This window comes from Netta rufina, assembly GCF_964035555.1.
Source record: "Netta rufina genome assembly, chromosome: 1".
Classification (NCBI taxonomy): domain Eukaryota; kingdom Metazoa; phylum Chordata; class Aves; order Anseriformes; family Anatidae; genus Netta; species Netta rufina.
Window position 1 is genome coordinate 143,834,214 of NC_140123.1, and position 16,332 is coordinate 143,850,545.

The 16,332-nt window shown below is 35.2% G+C and overlaps 1 protein-coding gene across 1 annotated transcript in view; it reads right to left on the minus strand.

The window, feature by feature from the left end:
• Positions 1-16,332, minus strand: part of IPO8 (importin 8) — a 50,357-nt gene that overhangs the window by 16,109 nt on the left and 17,916 nt on the right. Inside the window, exons 9-21 of the mRNA XM_084288800.1 lie at positions 15,955-16,089; positions 15,040-15,139; positions 13,293-13,369; positions 12,311-12,427; positions 9,048-9,137; positions 8,275-8,440; positions 7,511-7,671; positions 6,974-7,099; positions 5,056-5,122; positions 4,324-4,449; positions 3,735-3,832; positions 2,564-2,659; positions 1,082-1,302 (exon numbers count right to left, since the gene is read on the minus strand). Of these exons, the coding sequence (XP_084144926.1) occupies positions 1,082-1,302; positions 2,564-2,659; positions 3,735-3,832; positions 4,324-4,449; positions 5,056-5,122; positions 6,974-7,099; positions 7,511-7,671; positions 8,275-8,440; positions 9,048-9,137; positions 12,311-12,427; positions 13,293-13,369; positions 15,040-15,139; positions 15,955-16,089 (1,580 nt within the window). The remainder of the gene's footprint in view (positions 1-1,081; positions 1,303-2,563; positions 2,660-3,734; positions 3,833-4,323; positions 4,450-5,055; positions 5,123-6,973; positions 7,100-7,510; positions 7,672-8,274; positions 8,441-9,047; positions 9,138-12,310; positions 12,428-13,292; positions 13,370-15,039; positions 15,140-15,954; positions 16,090-16,332) is intronic.

Here is a 16,332-nt window from a genome sequence, read left to right on the forward strand (position 1 = left end):
TCTGTACATCTGGAGTCAGAAGTCATGCCTTCAGTGACAAAATTAATAGCAGGAAGGTGAGCAGTAGCTGTTAACTACATCTGACTGTCTGCTTTGCCCTTAAGTGGATTTGAATCTCACAGCCAGACACCACATCTCAGCTGAGAGGCAAGCACTGGCTGTTTTGCACTGAACTCCACATCCCCACAGCATCAAGTGCATACTTTGTTATGTGATGACAGGCTCTGTCCACTTTCATTTACCTTCATTTATAAACGCTCAGCTTCTGCCTTAGTGCACACTAGTGTAGTGTACATGCATGTTACAGGCAGGTCTGAATGAAGTTTAAGTTAAGGAGTACATCAGTAGCATAATGGTAAATAAGCAACACTGATCATGAACAACTGGTGGAGATTAAAATCAAAGTATGGGATTCATTGGACTGAACAATATTTTTTTAACATTAAACAGAGCAGTTAAACACTTTATAAAATATAGAACAGAAAATATGTACACGTATCTGAGGAAAAAAGTTAACACCTCCCTGAAATCCCACTGGTCAGCTCCAAGTATTACCCTCAGTGCAAACTGTTCCATCTCTTGGATAAGAAAAGAGTTTGAAATGGAAAGGAATAATTGAATTGGAAGGGACTTTCAACGATCATCTTGTCCAACTAGCCAGTCACTTCAGGGCTAACCAAAAGTTAAAGCAATTTAGCAAGAGAATTATCTAAACATCCTGAACAGACATGCACAGAGCGTCAACCACCTTGTTAGGAAGCCTGTTACGGTGTTTGACCACCAACTGGGTAAAGATATTTTTCATAATATCTAGTCTGAATTTCTGCTAATAAATAAGATATGTATTGTACTCTTGTACTGTTGCAACACAGAAGACTCAGCATATAGCTCAGCAGACCGAGAAAAATTAAATATACATAGGACACCCTTATTAGTATCACTGCAATTAGACGTGGTGTGGATTATGGTCGTACGGAATAATTAAGGAATAAAATCACTTGCTTCAACATGACTAGGGATACAATTAGAAGTGAAAAAGCCAAAAGCAGGGACTTTTGAAAGACAAAAAGACAATACTTGCCCAAGAAAACAGTCTGTGTCATTCATCCACTGGTTTATGAACTGTGCAGTGATGGGCTCAGGATTGTGTGGAAACCTGATGTTCTCTAAGGTGTGCAGAAGTAGGTCAGGATTATAGTAGAGTGCAGCTATGGCAACCTGCAGACACATGGTGCGAAGTTCACTTGTTTTAACTCCTCTTGTTAACCTCTCCAGAACAGCCTCCACAAAGAGCGGAATACACTGGGCATAGAATGAAGAAAAAAAGCAAGTATTACACATATTGCCACATTATACACAGGTTTAAAACACATTTATCAGAACTGATCTCCGGAGCTAACTGAAGTCCAGGTATATCCTAAGAATACATTAGATTAATATAAAAGCATTTTAAGCCTCTGCCTACATGCTTACAAATCTTCCCCAAAACAACTATTCTATGAGCTAAAATTTGCCAATGTTATTCTCAGCACAGAGGAGAATATTTGGAGCTATCTGGGCAGAATTTGTTTTGGTGTGAATAAAAGGTTTTGAAAAGAACTCAGGGACTTTCTCATCTTTGAATAAAGATACCCAACAACTTAACTAACAGGGATTAAAAACTGAGAGGACCTAAATCTGCAAGAAAAAAAGGTTTTGCTAATAAATGTAAAGTGATAAATTTCTTTAAGAAGTTTGCAATGAGTGAGTTTATTCAGCTAAAAGTATGCACGTATTTCTACACAATGAAATAAACATCTACATATATTTCAATACCCGGGTTTATGCTTTATATTAATTTGGAAAGCATTACAAATGTTTCAGTTTATGAGTTTCAGTTCAGAGTACAACTATTTTAATTCCCAGAGTTGTGGTGCTCATTTCAGCCTTCCACCACACCCTTATTTCAATGTAAATGCATATAATTCACTTTAATCCCTTCCAGACTACTTGTCAAAATAAAATCTGGAAGGGAATACTTTTATCTTCAATTACTTCAGATTTACAATGGTAAAGTTATATTGTTTTTTGTGAAATTAACTGAAAATTAATCATTGAAGTCCACGAATTGCACTGCACAACACTTCAAACATGCTATGGCAAAGTAATGTAGAGGCTGGAGTATTATGTAAAATGTGAGACCAGAATTTAGCTTTTAATATGGGGGGGGAAAGAAAAAAGAGGAAAAAAAATCACAATCTGCAGATGTGTTGTATACAATTACAGAGAATTGCAATTATGGTTTTCCTGCCAATCACAATCTAGCTACACTTAAGTTTTTCATTCACAAGTACACTGTGTAGTTCAAAAAGGACCAAGTTCATAAAAAGGACAAGGCTTCAAGAAAAAAATATGTCAATAGCTGCGTTCATGTAATTACTCTCTCAAGCACAATTCTGTATTTCTCCCCATTCCTACATTTTGCATCTCCCCCCAAGTTCTCCAATTCCAATGGCTTTTCTCATGAATCACACACATAGCATTGGAAACCTGTACAAGAGAAAACCTGTTACGTGTGTATCACCTGGTCAATACCCCGCCCTTTGCACTGAAGAACAATTACTTCTAGGAGTTTGGCTGCGTGACACTCTGCATCTTCTCCTGCATCTCCTGTTAATACCTAACAATCAAAAAGGCAATTTAATTTATCAGTATTAATGGTTGTCAACAATGAAAGCAAGTGCTCTTGTACCTGCATACATCAAAACTCTACATGGCATATATATATATATATAAATAAAACATATACACATTTTCATATATATATGTACATACATACATGCTGTATTTTCTGATGAATTAAGAAAGATAAAAAAAAACTTATCTCTACAGGATATAAATCAGGATAGGTGACTAACAATGAATCTAAAAATTCAGGAGAAATTGCTACTGTTCTTTATTAATGTTAGTATCCTCTATACGTCCTTTATCACGTTCCCTTTTTCAAAGGTAATGTTACTTGCAAGAATCATTGATGTTTTCCACATCCTGTTTCCATTTTCTGACTTCAATTCTAATAAACACTGGCAGATTAACAGCCTGGCAAAGTGAGGTCCTATCTCTAGGCTAGTTTCAGATTAAAAACGAGATGTATGTAATCACTCTATGTACATGCACATATGCACGAAACTGACTGTTTCTTCTCAGTATGTTTCAACCCTACAGCTAGTGTCAATCAAATTTGACAAAGAAGTAGAATTCACAAACACATTAAATCCCCGTAAGTCTTTTAAAAATAAGCAAGTAGATAGATTCCTAATACTTAATAATGCCCCAAATCAGACAAATGCTTTATTATATGTGGGAGAACCTGTATAAAAGGGAAACAGGAAAATGTGGGAGGAACTTCAAATGAGTTTGCACCTTAGCTCAGAACTAAAGAACCCAATCACAAGATATACAACCCAAGGAAATAAGGCTTCATTAATTCCTCTGCTTACCAAAATAGCTGTTCATAGAAGAGAGTCAAGGCAAACAACAGCACAGCAACTTTTTCCCACACATTTGTGCACAGTTTTTTTAAAAAAAGTATGTCACTTCAAAGTGTGAAGGTGCTATGACTACTTGGAACTGAGATGATACCAAACTTCATTTCATTCTGAAATGATTGGCTACCACCTGGCATGTTCAGGTCCCTTTTAATCTGATTATTAGGTACCCATGATAAGCGTAACAGTAAGAATCAGAATACTTACCTTTTTACACATAGCATAAATGATTTCTAAATGCTTTGGATTAGACAGTAAAGTATCAGTGTCAATGGTCACATAATTATGCAAGAGAGGCATCATGTCTGCAGAAGAGAGAGAAAAAGAGAAAAAAATGCGAACTAATCCTTAGAAGTGCTAGCCAGTGAGGCTGTAGTCCTGTAATGGCATTCATTAGCACAGATTCTTGGACATGGTTAGAAATTGAAACTTTGCAAGGTCTACTTTAGCAGAATTCTTCATAAAGTGCACCATGCACAACGCATTCTCAGGAGAAGAAACAGAACAGAACAACGGTTTAATTTAGGAATTTGTAGTTTCCCATTAACTTTGTATATTTCAACTTTCTTGGAGTTCAGGACCTCCAACGGTAACTGATCATACTGACAGATTTGAACATGCCTCTCTAGCTAAATACGCTCCTGTTATACTCCCACACTAAACAGATGGTCAGGGCATGACTAAAGTACACAATCATTTTATACCAAAACACTAAATGGAAGTGACCTTTGTAAGGTGGGCTCTGGAGATGAATTCCCAAACAGTTGAAACATCAAGAGAACAGAAGTTGCAATACCTGCAAAGTATTCAAAGCAATCCTGCTGGAAAACCTCATACAGAACACCTAAAAGCTGCCACATTTGAGGTGAAATCATCTGGCATGTCAAGCTGTATGCCAGGGAAAGAATTTCTTCATAAAACTCTGGAAAGGAGAAACAAATTTGTAAAAAAAAATCTTTAAAAAAGATTGCTTGCAAATATATTGAAATCTGCATCTCAAGCCCTGAGGCATATAACACCTAGAAGACAGTAATTACTAATTATTTAAAGATGAATAAAAATAATACAAGACTCTTTTGAGCCTTAGTTTAAGCCTACAGTTGCAACAATATACATTGCTTTTTATTATATGCTTTTTATTATAAACACACACTAGAAAAATGCATTATCTGTGCATCGAAGGCATTGCTTCTAATGACTTACTACAAAATATTTTTACTTTCTCAGACTTTTTTTTTTGTTTCTTAAAAGGCCTTAGCACAAAGCTGTGTAGCTGTTTAATGCAGGAAACTGATAAAGAAATAATTTAATTGCACACCAAGTCCATAAAATAGTAATTGCAGATTTTGTCCTTTAACACAAAGCTGTAACTATAAGGAAAACTGAATCCTCTGAATTTTTAAAGAAGCAAAACAACAACAACAAAAGATGAAGTTCTGCCCAGGAAGACAGTATTGGTTGTAATAATTAAAGAATTTTTCATGCAAAAACCTGTAATGTTTTTCTGAAAATTAGCTCCAAGAGATACCTATAACATGTTTCTGCAAAACAAGGCCAATGATCTGTAAACAGATGCTCTCCAGCTGTTGAGTTATCTGAAATAAAAAAAAAACAAGTTTATTTTAAAATTCAGTAGGACAGTAATTTGATCAATGTACTTGATTAATTCAGTTTAAGTTCTTCAAAACAAAAAAGGTTTTTTATCACTTTTTAAATTCTGATTTAATGATCACAAAATTGTGAAATAAGGTCTCACTGATTTAAGTAACCAAATTTTCAATAAACAGTATTGCTTTTTAAAACATGCCACTTGCAGCATTTTTGTTTATTTTAAAAATTCTTATTCGAGACTTATTCTGCAGATCCTATAAAACACTGTTTTTGTCATCCTTTCTGGATATAAAGTAAATGCTAACAGGTGATGCTAACACTGTACTCCAAGTCTTTGAGGTATGGCCTTAGTCCAAAATCTCTGAAATAAAATGGGTTGAAAGAAAGGAAGAAAGAGGAGATGCTTTTGCTTAAGATCTACAAAGAGCTTCCCAAAACTGGCCCAGCAAGAGGACCACGTGTAGAATTTAGGAGGATACAACTGTGCTAAAGTCAGACAAAACCTGCTGTGTGGCTGGGTATTTATTGGGGTGAGCAAGTGAGAGGATAATTTATTCAGCCTTGCGATGTTGGACAGAGAGATTACATTTATTAAGGAAACCAAGCTACAAGGAGACTTATATGGCCACATTGCAAGTCTAAGTGAAACCAACAAATAAAGGCATTTCATGTTATTGCCACTGGTCATTAATTAAACTCAAAATCTTGCAGGATGTCAGGTTTCCTGGGTTTCTTCCAGCAAAGGGCTTAAGTATGTGATCACAGATTCATCCATGTACCTTCAGGCAGAACATTCAGACACATGGCTTAACAATGATCATCCCCTAAACTCTACATAGTTAATGGTGAAAAGGAAAGGAATTTCTAAGGAATTTTCAGCCTTGCATATCATTTGTATATCATTTATATCACTTCTAAAATCACATAAGATTCAGAGATGAAGAGCATTCTGCACAGTATTTTAGTTTGTGCTTCACATAACTGAAAAACAAGCTGCTAAATTTATATCCAAAATACGCCAAGCCCCAAGGGTAAAACCTGAAAATCTACTTCAGATTAGTTAAACTGAACATCAAGAGTGATAACAGATCTCATGTTAGTTTTCAAAAGATGTAAGGGGTTCTTGTAAAGGAATGAAAGATGTTTTCAAATTCAAACGAACACAATGGTCATATAGGAAAATACTATGAAGCTTATAATTTTAGAATACATTAATTAGAATATTAAGATTTCACTTTTGCAATGAAACCTTATCATTGTAAATCAGAAGGAAGCTATCTAGGACAAAGCATTTTTGTGCTTTATGTCAGCTGAGCTCAAAGTTACTGACAGACTTTGTACCTTTTGTCAGTCACTGAACTCCTTCCTACCTCAGCCAGCTCAGGTGCTATGAGCGGAAAGAATTATGTTGCAGGGGAAATATGTTGCATTACAACAGAAAGACCAGTTCCTAGGAATTCTATCCAAGAAACTGCTAGGTAAACAACAAAATGAGTCACCATTACAAAAAGTCACACTTATGTAATATATTACTCCTCAAAATCTATTTTAATAGCCTGTAGTAATTGTCCAATGAAGTGATCACCAGAGTAAGGGCGAAAGATTTTACCCTCATGATATAAATACCCTACAAATTTAAGAGCTAAATTAAGAAAACATAAAAGGAAACTGGGCTTTAAATTCAGATTTGTCAGAGGTCACTTGGTACTAATTCATCATCCTGCTATAGTAAATACACATTCACGTCCATCAAGTGATGCAACACACGCATAGAACTGCTTGTCATCATGAAGGGAAGGCGTGAGGGAAAGCAGATGTATGTAAGAAAATCTCACCTCCTTGTGATCTTCCACAACTGTCAGGATAGTGTCAATTGTGTGCAAGATGCCCATGGCCATAACTGTTTTGTCCTCCACTTCCTCATATTCCTCACTCTGAAGTACTTTACCAAATATTTCAGCCTATTACAAAAAAAAATAAAATTCATGCAAAACCAAGATAGCTAGTGCAAAACCAGCAATGCCCTATCTGTGAGAGCCATCTTTGATGAAAAATATGCTACTTAGTTTTGAAAGTTTGGAGGTCTTTCTAGGCTTTTTTTTTTTTTGTGAAGTCTGGTTATGTTAAGACATTTGAAATGTTAAATAGTCAGAGCTTGACTCATTAACATCATGGACAAAATTCAGTATCTCAGAAAAGCTTAAAGGTTTTAAAGATGCTTCAGATGGAAAAAAATACAGTATTATGAATACTATAGATGAATTCTGTAGGGACTATTTTAAACAGTGTGATCTTCAAATAAAGTTCCTAAAATATTTAACAAACCACATATGTGCTTGTGACTGGACTGTGATTTTAATACTGTCTCTTACCAGGTGTTGTGTCATGTCAACAGCAATGGTAGCTACTTCCTGGCTGTATTCACAGATCATCTTCTGGATTACATTAGTAAGATCATCATTTTCTGTCTCTCTAACAATGTGCAAGAGCTCTTGCATAACTGGCCTTACATATGGCTTCACATATTCCTTGGCTGAAAAAAAATAATATTGAAATTAGGTGGAATTAACTATCCTTGAACATAAAGACATAATAGCTGAAAACTACTAGTTAACTGGCTACTCTTACATGAAATATTTTTTAAAAGTTTAATTCACATATACATGCACAAAAAAACCTACCCACGACACTTTTACAGCCTGTAAGTAATAGACTAAGTAAATAAAATGTACTTTCACCACCATGTCATTCATCTCAGTAAAGAAAAGCCATTTACAAAAAATACATGTATCCACTGTTTTAGGGGAATACATGCCCTCATACATGGGTGGAATTAATCCTTAAGCATACGCACTATTTCTCTTCATTAAACAAAAACAAAGACGGATTATTTACTTTTTTAAATGAAAAATGTTGATACTGACTCTTGTGCAAGAAACGTTCCATAAAACTTGAAGTCAGAATCTGCAATGTATACAGTATCTAATGAGTGAGTGAAGCTGTCAAAAGGTGATAAAGTATTCTGAAATCTGTCATTAAATGGCAGAAATGTTCAGATAAATCTGTGCAAACCTCCTCATCTCTACCAATAAATAAATAAATCAGTATATACAACTGATGAATCACTGTAGCATACCTTGCTCCTGATTGCTTATTAACATCTGAAGAGCTATAGCAGCTTCTACTTTAACAGGCATTTCCTTATCATCAATCAGGCTCTTCTTTGCCAACTCTACTGCATTCCTCAAGTTCAGCTCATTGTGAAACTTCAAAGCACTGAATGAATGAAGTACCCAACAGGACTGCATGAAAAAAAAGAAAAAAAAAGCAACTTAGGGCTATTTTTTTTCTTGATTACAGTGTGTTCATGCAATAACATGTGACACAGTTTTTGCACTCAAGAGTTTTGTATTTTCCTTCCTCAAACTCCAATAAATCCAGTATGCACATAATCGGTATTCACAGTTTTGGTCCTCCTGAGGACAAAAAAAAATCAGAAAAGAATTTGAAGAAAAGTAACTGTTTGTTTATGACTCATAAGGACAATTGAATTTTGTTCACACTACATTCAAAGTCTCATTACCTACTCTGTGGAAATCCTACCTATTCTTCACAGCTGTCCAACACCTCTAGTTATTGAGATCTGCTAATGAAAAATGGTCACAACCACTGTTCAGATTCTCCTGTCTGACTGAGGTAGTAAACAATAATGTAACAGATCTTTCATCAATTCATTTAAGTGACAAACCATTTTTAAAATAAAAATGCTGAAAAATTACTGTACAAGATAGTTATTACGAATTCTACTATGTATTTGCTTTATTTCTTTCATTGACACTCAGAAGGAAGTTAAACTGCGAAGGAAAGAATCATGTCAAATACTGAAATTGATATAATTGGTGAACTTACTCTAGCTCTGAGGTACCCCAGGTTTGACATGAACAAAGGAAATACATGGTTCTGTAACATCAGCTCCATTTGATCCTTGAATACGCTCTTCTGTTGGTGAAAATAAAAATTAATTTTTGAGACCATTCATTTTATTTATTCCATTTTAGCTAGCAATCCATTTTAACTATCTTGAAGTCCATGGAAAAATGCAATTATTTTTCCAAGTAATACAGATATACTCTGTCTCATGAAGAGATCTGAATCTTGTGTCTGGAACTGAGCAAACCCAACGAGCGTTGCAAGCTCAAAGCCATTTTAGTAAAAAAAAAAAAAAAAAAAAAATCATACATATAATATTCAACTCTACACTATTGTTTACAATATACCTGATTTTTATTTATTTATTTATGTATTTATTTATTTATTTTACCTATACCTGGTATATACCTATATAGGTATATTTACTTATACCTGGAATTTTCTTTGTTTCTAAAACACTAGTTCCAGCTGACTTGTATTCCTAAAAATTAGTTAGGATGAAGAACCGTGTACCCCTCCACCCCCTCCTGAGTCTTCCTGCAAAGAAGTACACACATAGCCTAAGATAAATGAAAGCTTAGCATGAAATAGATTTGAGTATCAAATGACCTGTCATTACTATAAACATTAAAGCTGATTCTTTTACATGCTACAACTCACATCATTTTATATGTTTACTAATGTTGCTAATAATGTTGTTATCAATGGAAAAAAATAAGTATTTTGTGAAAGAAATCTCTTTGGCAGGAGAGGGATATTCAATTATTCTTCAATATTCCAAATTTGACGAATCAAAAGACATTTACAGAAAGCCAGAACCACCAGCACAGACACTGGGGTCTTTCCTACGACCTATAGTCTCAGCAGATGAGAAAAGATCTATGCTGGGGACTGTGTTACGACCTAAAGGAATGGTTGAGTGGCTAAGGTGAGAAGTGAGGAAAGGGAACATACAATACAAAATATATCTTAACTGATCAGACTCCTACTTCACTAATCCATTCATCATTTTTCCCCACATAGTTTCCCAAACCTTCAGAGAGGCAGATGAAGAACTAAGGAGAGTAAAAAAACACAGAGAAGGGAAAACACAGGTGTACACAGGTCAGAGGCTTGCATGCTCTGAACTGGAGTGCCTGTGGACAGATCCATGTGGGTAAGTCAGGGTCATCGTGTCTATGAGCTACTTACAATCTATATCTCAGTCAACTCATCAGCCAGAAGACACTTACAAATCAAGTGTTTTATGCAGAAACAGTTTGTGGAATTCTTCCATCTGCTAAATGCCAAACACAAGAAATTCAGAGTAGAGAGGAGACTGCAGTGTTTGGGGATTACTACTCTTTTATAAAATATGTTGTAACTTTAAGTTTCATGACTGAAAATTTCAAATACCAGCAGTATAGTGGAATAAATCCTTTATTTTCCTCAGAACAGAGATAAATGAAACCCCATTCAATATGAAAGGTTTTCCACAGCACAGAGAATATCCTCCTCTTTCACTGTGATATTCCAACATGAGGAAGAGTGTTTATAATCCACTGTATCTACAAAAATTTTGCAAAAGTTATTGATGTTTCAGGATTTTGGATCAGACAGGTGTATGTTGGCAAAATGTTCCTTGCAACATGAATCATAGAACTACAGATTCATTTAGGTTAGAAAATACTCTTAAAGATTGTCAGGTCCAACCGTCACCTAATGCTATCAAGTCCACCACCTAACCATGTACCCAAGCACCACAGTCACACATTTCTTTAATATCTGCAGGGATGGGGATTCTACCACTTCCCTGGGCAACCTGTTCCAATGCCTAACAACCCTTTCTCTGAAGAAATTCTTCGTGATATCCAACCTAAACCTCCCAAAGCACAACTTGAGGCCATTTCCTCATATCCTATCGCTTGACACCTGAGAAAAGAGATCGACTCCCACATCCCCACAGCCTCCTTTCAGGTACTTGTAGAGAGCAACAAGGTCTCCCTTCAGCCTCCTGTTCTCCAGACTGAACAGCCTCAATTCCCTCAGCCACTCCTTGAAGCTCTTATTTTCTAGGCCCTTCACCAGCTTTGTTGCTCTCTTCTCTGAAGATGTTCCAACAACTCAATAACCTTCTTGCAATGAGGGGCCCAAAACTGAAGACAGTATTTGAGGTGCGGTCTCACTAGTGGTGAGTACAGAGGGACAGTAACTTCCCTACCCCTGCTGGCCACATTATATCAGATGCAGGCCAGGATGCCGCTGGCATTCTCAAGCACTTATTTAGCCAGCTGCTGACCAGCACCTCCAGATCCTTTTTTTTGCTGGGTAACTTTGGAGCCACTCATCTGCAAGCATCTACTGTTGCATGTGGTTGTTATGACCCAAGTGCAGCACCCAGCATTCAGCCTCATTGAATGCAAGGCTATGAATGAAGAAACATCCTGCACAGAGAGACAACTCACATAAAATAAATTTTTGCATACTCGGAAAGGAAGCCTCCAGCACAAGACCCCCATTTTCATTCTAAAAGTTGTAACTTTTTGGCAGTTAGTCTTGACATGGAGAGAGGGCAAGGAGTACTTGGACTCCAAGGTCTACCAAAATGTAAGGGAAACCGTAACTACAATATTAGCAACATTGTGGGTTAAATGTGCATTCAAATTCGGGAGAAAAACCTCAAATTGTAAAGATACTGTGTATAAAACATGGAGGAAGGATAGAAACCCTGTACTCTTTGCACTTATTTGCAAAACTCCCAACGGGCTGATGAAATGAGACTTAGAGTAATGTATTTTAGGGTCTAAAGGCTATAAAGCTAGACGAAACATTCTTACATGTTAAGTAAACATTTTTCTGGAACCAGCAGAAGCCCACAATAGTGCAAGCTGTTGGGGATTTCGATGAAGAATCATAAGCAACGTTACTGGTGGAACGTATACTTTTTTTTTTTTAAAGCCCTTCCATTTTACTACTAAAGCATGAGAGGAACAAGGGATGGTGCAGCAGCAAACAAGCAGAGCTTTGGAGAAACTTGAGAACAAAAATCAGAATAAAAAGGGAATATAAAAAAAAAAGGAAAGAACGTCAATATTTTTAAAGAAACAAACCCTAAGATTATCGCACAGTGCAATCTCTCCACTGACTTCATTAATGTGGTTATGAACTAACCATACTTTAATAAGCTAACATATTCCATTGGAAAAGGGAGTTCATAATAAGAATTATAAATATAAACCTATTTGACTTCCTTACCCACTTACCTTCAGTAAAATATCTGCTAGGGATCCTATAACATGCAAAGCTCCATCTTTTTTCCTTGGATCAATGTTTGGCTCTGTCAGAATCTGGTAGCAATATGCCATCATTTTTGGTAATACCTACACAAGACAAAAAACAATCTCCTTTTGTCAGTGAGGTATATAAATCAAATTATTTCAATAGCATCGTTGAAATTTAAAGAAGTCATGACTTTTACAAGAAGAAATCTTATCCTGACCAAAGTAACTGGAAGGTACTGTAGTACTATATGTAGCATCTTTCCATATTTAAAATTTAGAAGCTTCATGTTCCAGCTTTTCACCCAAACTTGGCAAAATAGTTTATTTGAAATGTCATATTAGTAATTGCAAATAAGGTATTTTTGTTGTTTTGACGCAAATCAAAAAAGGCAAGGAGAAAAGAGACTCAAACATTATTTCATAGTTGTTTTAGCAAACATGCATGCTTTCCAGGGCTAGGTTGAATCTTTTTTTTTTTTTTTTTTTCTTTGCTTATATCAGTGTTAAGTATAGAAAGAAAAGCGTCCACAGAAAAGTTATGCCCTTATTTAAAGAGCAGCTGTATGAAATTAATTTCATTCTTCCTGATTTCATCGTTGTCAACAGGATTTTAAGTTGCATCAGTGAAAATTAACGAGGATCAGATTCACTTTTCCTCCTGCTACAATTTGAGAAGCTCTGAGCAGCCATGACAGAGGCTTGAGAATAATATCACTACGTCTATTCTCTGACTCAGTTTTTATCTAGCAGGCTAATTTTACATCTACAAGAGGAAATATTTTATTTTTTATTAATACATATTTTAATTCTCCCCAAATTCATAGCACTCAGCCAGGAAAGAGTTCGATTATGTATCAGCAAGTAGATTTTTCAAGATTAGCTTCTTGTACCACCTTCAATTTTAAGTGAAAATAACATTTTAAAGGAAACTTCAAATAAAAATTAAAAAACACTAGTGCCATACCTCTTTTCTCTTCTTTGCTGCTGTATAAAGAAGATTCTGTGCTGCTGTTGTAGTGGATGCATAATCTTCAAATACATCTAACGTTAAAAAGAAATAAACTCACTTTCTGAATACAACATAATTAAATTTTGATAAAGTGGCTTGAGTTTGCGGACACAAAACTACTCATGGCTGTCTTCACTTCATGGTTAAAGAGTCAGACCCAAGCTCATGTCACCTATAAAGGCCTTTACTTCTTGCCTTCCTAGTCTACTAAGCACTCATCACTCTCTTTATTAAGAATGCATTATTTATTCATTAATTCTTTTGAGACCATGTATTTAAGAGATGAAAAATTCTGTGCCTTTTTTTTTTTTAATTAAAACCACTATAGGAAGAACAACAATGCATTCCAGTGCCATCTGCATACCATATGTACACAATTTTGACTTGATTTTATTAAAACCTCATGGGAACTCTGAATGTAAAAAATACTTGGATCTGGGAGTAGTTTTAAATCTGCTGAAAGTTGAAGCTTTTTAACTTCTTCCATTACAAGTAAACCTCTTTTAATCATATTGAAAATATAATTTATGTATTGAAAAAAAATAATCTGTGCTGCCAAGCATGTTCTAATCCAAACATCCCTACACAGATTTAATTAAATAAAAGGCCTAGAAAAGTAATCTTAAAATGTGGTTGAATTACACATTAACTTTCCTGAGATTTTAAAGATAAATCATAATTAAGAAATACTACCAGACTACTGGAATTCTTGTTCCAAATCCAAATGCTTCTCACAAAATTTAAAGTAAATGTACTTTTATGCTTTTATTTTCCTACCTTCCACAATACAATTCAAATCTGTATTTAACTCTCAGTCACAGATTTAAAAAGGCTTCACGGCTTACAAAGAAAGAACTGAATTTAGATACCAAAAATCAGCTACATATCTGTACCCCAGTGATCAGCGCTATATCATGATCCATTTTCTATATAATAACTCTCCAAGTTGTTTTTTATTTTTTTGTGTATTTTATTTTTTAAAGTATTCTAGGATCTTTTATATTCTGTTCTTACATATGCTAACCAGAAGGCAACTAATTAAAAATTTCCAAATGCTAGATGTCTCTGTGGTGCCTGGCTTACTGGAATTTTCCAGCTAAAATTGCTATGTTTTTAAAGTACCATTCCCTTTTTCAATGAGGTAACTCTTTTAATATGAATTATTTAGTCCAAGATTTTTCACTAAGTATTTTGAAAGAACACTTGTATCTAATTGTTTTACAATTTAGTGATAACAATTGGCAAGAGATAGGGAAAACATGAACAATTTTCAGTAAAGAAAGAGCAAGTCAGGCCTCTTCTGGTCAAAGTGTGAGCTGCAAGAACTTGCAGACAGCTGTTAACATCTCCCATTCAGGATTCTGAAACTGGCATTAAAAGGTGAGCAAGCCAATCTGTTGGGCTGCACTGAGCAAAACTGAAGTAGAAAAAGATGTGTTATGAATGTCAAGTGAATGTGTCAAATGAGTGTCAAGAACGTCAAGTGAACTAGTTTAAGAGCACCAGCCAAATGGCCAGAACTCATTTGATCTGCCTTCCTCTTAGTTACAGATTCACGAGATTTAAGAAAAAAAAAATCTCTTCTTCCTACTGTTCAGGACACTGGTGAAGACAAAAATATTACAGTGGCCATGGTATATTTGGGACTATCGTGTACAATTGCGATGAAAGCAGAAAATAAATTCTAACTAAAAACAGTTACCAAATTTCATGCGGATATATTCATATGGATCCTCTTGCCAGAGCTCTTCATCCTCATCTTTGTAGCACATTAGGGAGAATATCACCTCTTCTGTTATACTCTAATATTAGAGGAGTAAAATACACATAAGTACATAGAAAATCAAATTGTAGTGTAGCTTCCCTCTATTGTGCACTAGCTTAATAGAACTATTTTTCTGAAGAGTAAAATTCTTTTACTCTTTTATTTTGGTTAACAGAACTAAACTTACATGTACTTCTCTTTTGCAACAGACATAAGACAGAAGTAATTATATAATCCAGCTTTATGATAATCCAGCACCACACAAAATGTATTTCAGGACATAGTCTGTGAATAGCAGAGCACTGCATTCTACAGAAGGCTCTCACCAGTGCAACATCTAATATGAGACTGGGTTTCAGCATCCTTCCCATAACATTCATAAGATTAACTGACTACAGCAGTGGAGCTTACAACATGAAAAAAAAAGTATGAAAATCACTTTTCACTTGTTTTTACATATGTTTACAAAACATGCTCTTAAAACAGAGTTCAGTTCCTCATAGTTGATGTTCTCTTTGGTGACTGTCTTTCCACTGCAATCAATTATTAATTTCCAAACTTATAGTCATTTCTGAACATTAATAACAAATAAAAGCCAGAACATTAGGACTTCCTGGCAAAATTCAGCAAAATAAAGAACTTATGGAACAACATCTTTAATTGAGTTCACAATATCTGCAATAAAAGTTAGTCATAATACTGTAAAAAACAACCACATTAGTGTAGGATGCTGTTTTTTCATCGAGGTTGATCACTGCATGAAAGATTTATGAAACATTTAAAACTGAAAAAAAACATATACTTATCACCCTGTCGACATGCAGTGTTTATGACTGTATTTTATGCACTGACCTGTATGTGTGGCTTCATTTGCTTCCATGTTACAGAGTGTATCACCCCTTGGTTCAGGTAGTTTAACGTCTGCTGAAGAACACGTGGTGCAACATAGTCTTTTTGTCTATATTGGTCTAAGATTCTTAAGAGAACCTAAAGAAATAACAAATTGATATTTTTAAACGAAGACAGAAAATTAGCCCTCACGCACGGATATGCAGAGCATCTTTTCAGTGAATTCCAGCACGGACAGAATAGTTTTATATCAGAAGTTCTAGTGTTAGTAATTGCTGTAAGGCCTTTTACTCAAAAGTCAGAAATCACTTAAACGTTAAGGACCTGAGCATGCAAGCATTTATGTACATTTTGCCACTAGACTAGATCACTATACATGTA